At 34.5% G+C, this 9,046-nt stretch overlaps 1 protein-coding gene across 1 annotated transcript; it reads right to left on the bottom strand.

Moving 5' to 3' along the window:
• Window positions 1-232: 232 nt before the first annotated feature.
• On the bottom strand, window positions 233-3,464 carry LOC132562693 (BTB/POZ domain-containing protein KCTD6-like). The gene is made up of 2 exons (XM_060227448.1): window positions 3,374-3,464; window positions 233-1,064 (listed from the first exon to the last, which is right to left on the bottom strand). The coding sequence occupies exon 2, from the start codon at window positions 974-976 to the stop codon at window positions 254-256; it is 723 nt and encodes a 240-aa protein (XP_060083431.1). The 5' UTR covers window positions 977-1,064; window positions 3,374-3,464; the 3' UTR covers window positions 233-253.
• Between the last annotated feature and the right edge of the window lie 5,582 nt (window positions 3,465-9,046).

Raw genomic sequence — 9,046 nt, 5'->3', positions numbered from 1 at the left:
TACAAACTTTAAAAATAAGCATTTATATCAATGTGATAAAAAAGTTTTAGTCATACAATTAAAGGGGAAACCTGGTATGTTAACAATAAGGAAATTTCAAAATTAAATCTGAAATGTCTAAAATCCTCTTTATGACAAAGGAACTTGAGATTTAATTTTCATTATTATTCTCATTTAGCGGTAAACCTAAAAATAAAGATTTATGTTTATACTTTTTAAAATGTATGCTATATGTTAGTAAAAAGACAGAATTCTACATGTATGTTGCAAGCTTTTTTATTTTTGGCAAGGTCAACCTCCATCTGTCTCGGTAGGTTTGCTCTATAAATAGTGTATTTCCTGTGAATGAAGTGACAAGACTAGAAGACGATGACAAATTTGTATCCACAATGTGCCATCCTCCATTTCTCAATGTTTCCGCAAGTCTGAGTCTCACGTTAGCACCATTGAGTTGAAGCTCAACATAATCATACCCTTCATTCTTCTGTAACTTTTCTGAGGCTCCTTCACCGACTAATTCTGAAGGCAAAGAAAGAATGACATCTTTTCTTCCAGCAAGAACTGTTTTCACCCTGGAGTTGTTTGAAGGCATTGTAGCAGTTGTGCCTGTCCGAACCTCTATCACTTCTACATAGAAGTGAGTCATGAGATCATCTCTTTGCCTTTCATCTCGTAACATATTGATAGCTTCAATCAGCGGCTGTACCTGATAGAAATCTGCTTCTACAGCTAGTAAATCAAAGTCTTTGAAATCATTTGGAAGACTAAGCTTTGATGAACGTAAGAAGTTGAGGATGTATTTGAACATTTCTCCATCTCTGTCAATGAAAGGCCTTCCCTTTTGATCTGTTGTTGACATCATGCTCCCCATGAACATGGCCCCTAACATAGAGTCGCGGTACTTACATAAGGTTGCTCTGGTCGTTGTGTACATAACTCCACCAACATTCAGGTGAATTAATTCTGTGTGATCCATTTCTACTTTTTATTCCACTGATCTTTGGCAGAATGTTACCTTATTTTATCATACTTCTCCTCGGGTACATTGGCGATGTCTTCCTTACCTATAAAGAAGTTAGAATATAAGGCAGTTCTTCTTAAGCTGTAAACAGGTTTATAACAATGATCCCTTATTTATCTTATGTTTCCTATCTTTTTGACAATATTTTTAATGATTATTTTCAAAATGTGATTAGAACAAGCTTAGCAGAATAAAGACAATGTGTTCCTTTTGATAGATATTACTACTATAACAGTCACAGAGGTCTTCATCTTCTTAAAGAAAAAAAAAAAAAAAAAGATACAACACTGCTTTTTGTGAAGGGAATTACACACGTAACAGAAACTTAGGAAGGTATGATTTGATACTGGAACTAGACAATGACATATGTCTGTACAGCCTGGGATAATGAACCATTCTCAGTGTTACTAGCAGACAAAGCTACCAGTTGCAGCTCCAAGAATTATGAAGAAGAGGTGTAGGTATAAGGAAAATGACATGAAAAAGGTTGTAATGCACATGACCCTTGTTTTGACCCTTTAACCTTTGTTTTAGCTGGCAGTGACCTGATATTTTACTCTGAGAGGTTAACAATACTACTCCACTGGATACCCGACAAATGATTGGCTGTGTAGCTTCTGCTTTATATTCTACTTATAGTGATACAGAATCATTAAAAAGAAAGATTGTTTAATTCTATTTGTTAAAGAGTGCAGTCCCCCTGATTAACATCTGAAGTCCAGACTGGGATAAACAATATGTAAATAATTCAATCGTAAACACCAGAGTGAATCCTGCAAATAAGCCTCAATAAACCAATAAAAACATCTAAATTAGATTATACTCCCCAAACTAACCCCAAACAGTCAATCTCAGTAGTGTTAATGACTTTTTACAAGTTTTGGTGATATTGGAAGTTGAAGATATCACCATTCAACGTAAGTGTTATATAAACCACAGATTACAAACTATAATGATAAAATTTGTTGAAAACAAAACTGGCTCCTTTGAACTGTTTATATAGCTAGTGTTGTCTTTGAAAAAACAAAAATGTATCAAATAAATAACATCTGTTTCAAACTTATTGAATAAGTCAAAGTGAATCCATATCACAAGTTTCACACCAGTTTAGTGTAGTGTTGTTGTTTTTTTATATATAACTTTTACTGTAAACTGTATAATACTGCACAATATCAAAAGCTATTTATTTGAAAAAAACTGATTGATAAACTATAAATATTACCTTCATGGCCATTGTCTTCAACATACCATTAAAGCCAGTTACTTTGTGTATCAATACAAAAAAGATCTGAAATGGGATTCCCACATAACAAGAAGATCTGCATTGGCCACACTTATTCCATAGATGCAATGTTGCCCATCTTATTCTAACGTATAAAATTTCATGTAACCTTGTTACTGTAAATAAAAACCAAAGATCCGTCAGATTTGACTCTCTTATCACTTTTCCTTCCAAATAATTTACAGTAGAACTGACTGTCGGAAACACTCCTTCTCTGGATCTATCCCAGAATGGAACATACTTCCACCAGATCTTGTCATAGCTGACTGTGTGAGACACCAGGCCTTGAATTTAAGGCTTTTTACTGGCTATTTGCAAGTAGAAATCCAAGAATTGCCAGTAAAAAAAATAATGACTAGCTTTTTTCAGCAAGTGGATTCAGCAGATGCAAACTGTAAGTGCCTGTGTATTCCTAACATTTCACAGAATTAAATTGTTTTGATTTTCATAGTGTAAATATTGGGACAAAGCAGTTCTTCTATAATGTTGATATATATTGGATGAAGAAAGTTAATACATTATAGATCACAAAACAAAACACATTATCTGAACATGGAGATTTGCGATAATAGCAAGTAAAAAGTCATTTTAGCAAGTACAAATTTAAGGCACTTGCTCTTTTCAGCAAGTGACAAAAAATGTCAAATTCGAGGCCTGGACACTTCAAAACCAGCCTCCTATCTTGTATATTGTACACACCATTTATATCGATACAATCTTCAGTATGTTGAAAAAGGTCTATTAACGTGAAGATGTTTACTAAAAATTGATAGTATTAAAACTCAAAGGGAATTATAGCTCAGATCCATGCTCAAGGGGAGTAACTCGTTGAAACATTTTCATTTCAGTGCAATTCACAGGATAGAGAAAATACTCATGGTATTAACTGCGTAAATAACCTCTCTTTCATTCTATTAAGCCTTATTTTTTAGTTTTAGGTTGCTTTCTACCACACATACCCTGAGTCCAGTAAGAATTCTTAGCGTGAAAGTTAACCAGTTACGAGTTCTGCTTCCAGTAATAGAAAAATGCCAGTGTTACTGTCTGATTGTTTCTAAGTCAATTCTCACCTGATCTGACAAAACAATATTCGGTCTTACACCATTTCGATATCCAACTGTTCACTTGCATCCTAGCATCTTCGTTTTTTGGAGTTGCTATTCTAGGCATATACAATAAAAATAAGGAGGAAGTTAAACAAATTATTTAAAATAAAAACCATCAACGAACAAATATCCGGCCGATGAAAAACTTTCCCAGTCGATGACGGTAATCTGCTACTATTGTAGCATCTTATCTTTATTTCAAATGAAATTGTATTTTTGGATGAATTATTTTTTGACTCTGTACGCGACCACGGATATCACAAGATCAAAGCAGACAGCCATTTCTGGAAAATACAACCACGTACACTAATTTACCGTCCTTTCGTTTCAGTTAGCGTTTGATATTGAAAAGAAATGAATTGATATGAAAGCACGGGATTGTCATCGCATTTTAACACAGCTATCGTCAACATTTTCTTAAGAGCTTTTAATTTTTTTCAATCCATGTGATAAATCACAAGACATCGACAATCATCCTCGCATTCACTAATGGATATCACAATATCCTTTCGTATATGTTATTTTTATGATCTTGAAAATCAACATTATAATCGACCACACAATGCATGCAGCCATTACACATATAACGAAATACATTCATCATCCTCCACACATGCGAGATGTAGTTTTATGGCGATTGTTGAAAAGCATGGGCTTACAGAAGTTAAAAGCTGAAGATGACATCTTGCTCGATAACATTCCTGCTTGTTCTGTTGTTGTTTTACATGTATGGGTGAAGCGAAAGACGCTCACTCTTTCGGAACACATGGGTATATTCTCCTTACACTATTTTCAGGGGTCTCTGTGTAAATCATTCTTTTGACCATTTTTGTCCTATTTTTATGGGAAGTTTGGACTGAAACTGTTGATATATTTATATTTTCTTTTTTTAAAGTTGTATAAATAATCGGATTATAAAATAACCATTCCTCAACTTTGAGACCGTTTACTGTTCAAAAGTACTTGTATCAGGCCACCGTGCATGACTATCAGTAGTTATAAATCTACATCTGTCCAACAGTTTGAAATGGAATCAAGCCGTTCCCATGTACTGAAAATTACCCTTCTAACTTACATTTCCGTGTCTCTATTATTCCTTAATCAATTAATTTTAAATAGACATGTTTTTGTGCTGTGATTTTTATTTGGAAAGGGACATGGAAAATTTTGTTCAGTAACAATAAAATCTTTTTGAAATTAAACTTATTTTCAGAAAATAAACGCTTTGTTTTGTGAGTCTGTTGTAATAACAGATTTTTGAAATCCACGATGAAATATTTAGTGAAATTGTTGTTGAGATCATCACTGTATATGCTATATTCACAACTGAATGAAAAACATCCATTAGAAGATAAGGGTGACATCTTATGTCTTAGTTTAACTTAAACAACCTTGAGCATTATTTCACTGGCATTAAGGAAAATGTCATAACTAGTTCGTTGGTATTGTGGAAGTATGGAGCAATGTTAGTCATGCATTTACCAAAATTGCATAAGATATATTATTTATCATGATTAGGATGCAATGTATATTGTAAAGATATAAGACATCTTATTTGTCATCAATAAGACATCTTGTAAAAGATATAAGATATTGTATAAACTTTTGGATAATATATATTAAGATTTGAAATAAGACATCTGATAAGTATATAATATACATGAATAAGATAGCTTAGATAATTTGGTTAAAAAGTGAATCAACGTTGATCTGTAAATAAATGCTAACAGGTTGTTGCCGGTGGTGTTGATATAGCCATTAGACACACCATGACGATTATTATAGCGGTGTGTTCCCTTTACGCCAACTTTCTTAAAAACACATATGGCAGTTGGTGTTGTTTTTACCATTTAAGTCAACAAAATTGGGGTACCTCATGGGGGCTCTGGGGCTACTGTGGAGTAGTTACCTGTGACTTAATAATATTTAGCCATAAATGGGGATATTTTCAGATTTTGAATTGAGAATTAAATTGAAATGTTAGGAAAAAAAGATTTGTTTGAATGGTATATTATTTAAATTTAAGGAGAAAAAAGAATTATTTGAAATTTATTTTGTTCAATAAAAAAAAAAAGAATTATTTGAAAATTATTTTATTTAACAATAGAAAAAAATACATTATTACTTATCACACTGAACACTCCAAGCCAACTGCACTCTGTATAAATACAGCGACTGCATCATACTTTATATTCATACTTTCACACCATTTATTGTTACATTTAGTTGTTTAAACTACTGTAGCACAGATTATAACTGATGATGAGAAGTCCAAGCTGATAACCTGAATACTTATCACACTGAACACTCCAAGCCAACTGCACTCTGTATAAATACAGCGACTGCATCATACTTTACATTCATAGTGAAACACTCATATCAAGTAACATGGCAAACGCACAGCTGAATTTGAAGTTCGTAATTTACAAGAAAGGGGGTCAGAATTTAGCCTATAATGGTTTCATCTACAGAATCATACGCAGAAATGGTGAAAAATCTTGTCGAGGATCCCTCTCTGCCCTTAACAACATACCAGTTGCTTTTGGAAGACAGGAACACAACCATCCAACAGATCATGCAGAAGTTGTAGCACAGCAGATCAGAAACAGCATCACCAAGTGATATCTTGAAGAAGTCGGACCCATACCAGCAATATACAAAGAAGAACTCCACAAGCTCCGAGATGAAGAATGGGATGAAGACTGCAAAGCGGTGGTACAGCGACTGCCTACCTTCAATACAGCCAAGTCGTCACTCTACAGAGCCCGCCGAAAGGAAATCCCAGCGCTACCAAAGATTCTTTCTGACATCAGACTGGAAGGGAAGTGGACAAAAACATCAACCGGAGACAGATTTCTTCGTTTTGACGACGGAGACCAGCAGAACCGAATTATAGCCTTCGCCACTACGGAGAACCTACGATATCTCTCAACTGCCGACACATTCTACTGTGATGGAACATTTTACACGTTCCCGAGCGTGTTTCATCAGATCTACAGCATCCATGTGGTTATTGATGGAAGGATGACGCCAGTCGTATTTGCGCTACTACCAGGAAAGAGTCAAAGAATCTACACTCGATTGTTTACCCTACTCAAGGAACACATGACTCAACTGTACCTGCCTTTCGCCCCAGCCCATGCATTCGCCGACTTTGAAGTAGCAGTACACAACGCCATTCGCCAGAGATTCCCAGGAATCACCATGAAAGGCTATTTTTTTCCATTTCATCCAGAGTGTATGGAAAAAAGCACAGACAACTGGACTGCAAATCTCTATACCGGGACAACGAAGATGTTAGGGCCCTTATCCGCCGTGCAGCTGTTCTACCACTGGTACCCATGGACTGCATAGAAGACGTATGGTTACAGACACTAGAAGACCTAGAAGACGCTGAAATACCACAGAACACAACACCTTTCACAGACTATGTTACAGAGCAGTGGGTGGAAGGAGACAGACCGTTGTGGAATCACTTCCAAACAGATGGACCACGAACAACAAACAACCTAGAAGCCTGGCACGGGAAACTAAAGAAGAAGGTGAAACACGCTCATCCGACTATATTTGCCATCATACAGACATTCAATGCCGACGTCATCAACAGAATGCAGAGAGAAGCTGGAGGAACCACCCGACCGCGTGCGAAGAAGTACTGCAACATTGACCCCCGCCTTACAACACTGAAAGAAAGATACGGAAACGGAACCACTGACCTGATGACCTACGCTGATTCAGCATCACATCTACTTCATCTTGGATAAATAGACTCTGTGCTTTATGTGAATATTAATTAGTGCTACATACGTGTTTATGAGCATTCTAATAATTAGTGGTGTTAGGTATTTAATTTATGAAAATAGTGCTTGTATATCAAATATTGAAAATTGAAAATCAATTGATAAAATTTAGTTTAGTATGTATATGTTGAATTTAGTGCTACATTATAAAACTAAAAATAAAAAAGTGATTTCTGCGCTTAATTTAAATGATAATATGCTTATTATTGTTTATTAATTGTAATCTTCATATGGTCTATCATTAATGTCATATCAATAAAATAAATCAAATCTATTAAGTCTATATTATGTCTGAATTTCTTATTACTTACCTTAAAAACTGTTACAAGTATTTATCAGATATACCTGAGTTTACCTGTATACCACCCCAAGTACCCCTTCTTGGGGCCCCTCAATTATCTTGAACAATAGAAAACAATCCCTTTGATGTTCTGCAGAGTTGGCGTAAAGGGTTGTTGGTGAACGTGTCTCGGGAAAAACAATTGTGTACTGTAATGTATTACAGATAATTATATACGATTTCATAAAGGCCACAAAAGAACCTTTCATTAGACAAAAGCAACAACATCGAATATTCATATATGACATAGTTAAATCTGCTTTTAGTAATGGAACCTATTTTTAAACGCGTTATTTGTCGTTGTTGTCAAACCGGTAGAGGGGGCTTTTAAGTGTAAATACCTCGCTTCTTTAACAAAAAATGATAATGTTACAAACTTTTTTAATTTACCAAACGACGTCTTAGATAAGCTACATCGGACCATAATATCTTGATGTTTTTTTTATCTTATATCTATAGAAAATAGCATAAATCATGCAAAATGTTGAAGCCGCTTCTAAAAGCCATCCACGTGCCTGATCAGGTTAACAGGCTGTGAATATTTAAACAGCGGTACCACTCCCAAGTACCTCTGATGATTACGAAATAAAGAGGGGAAAAACGATTTTTAAAATAATTATTTTTAGCCTTGATGTAGATTTATAGTATAATTAATCTCCTTTTCAATGTGAACCTATATATATAAAATGTATGTATATGTAAATTATCCTTAATCCTATTTTACATGATAATTCTACATCATGATGCTCTTGTTCACAACACTAGCTAGGAGTTTTTTAAAATGTAGAATGTCATGCTCAAATAGTTACGAAACACAAATTTGTGTGTGTGTGTGTGTGTGTGTGTGTGTGTGTTTTTTTTTTATCTGAAGGTATGGATTCCTTTCAAGGTCGTTATGTATCGAGATTCCTTCGCTATATTTGAATCGCCATTACGTACGAAGGGAGATAACCCTAATTAGTAAACCTTCACGTAGTGCCATAGATCAGAATACAATGGGGTTCTCCTTTTGACAACTAATACATTGATATCAGACATTTTAAGCTGCTCTTCCACTAGTTAGATTTTAATAATAATGAGAAATTAAAAATATATACTGGTATCAGCAAGTAAGAATGTTACATTGATTCAATGATTACCATAATCTATCGTAATCGTGTTTGAGGTCGTTAGTAAGGCACAGGGGCCAACAAATTAGGCACACCGTGGGAGTGTTTTCGTGTGTTAGCAATTCTTTATTTTACATTTCCTAGAACTCGATAAAGTGTAATCAGAAGTACATGTGGTAGATAAGATAATCCGATTCGTGTGCAAATACGATATATAAAAAGGAAAAGATTTATTTAAAAGAAAAAAATAATGTCTTATTTATAAGTTTTTGAATTAAAACTCCCCAATGAGAGTATTTTTTTAAATGTCCGTTTTAACGTTATGAGAACATAACAAGATGAACATTTCAATTTAACCGATTGTGATATTAGTAGACTAAAAGTCAAT

This window comes from Ylistrum balloti, unplaced genomic scaffold (assembly GCF_031769215.1).
Source record: "Ylistrum balloti isolate Yb309-2 unplaced genomic scaffold, AGI_CSIRO_Ybal_v1 Utg371490, whole genome shotgun sequence".
Classification (NCBI taxonomy): domain Eukaryota; kingdom Metazoa; phylum Mollusca; class Bivalvia; order Pectinida; family Pectinidae; genus Ylistrum; species Ylistrum balloti.
Note: the sequence above shows the minus strand (reverse complement) of the source record. Positions and strands in the feature narration are given on the sequence as shown.

What these genes read in the sequence shown, in the direction of transcription:
- LOC132562693 (XM_060227448.1), bottom strand. Translation starts at nt 976, where the DNA reads ATGGATCACACAGAATTAATTCACCTGAATGTTGGTGGAGTTATGTAC.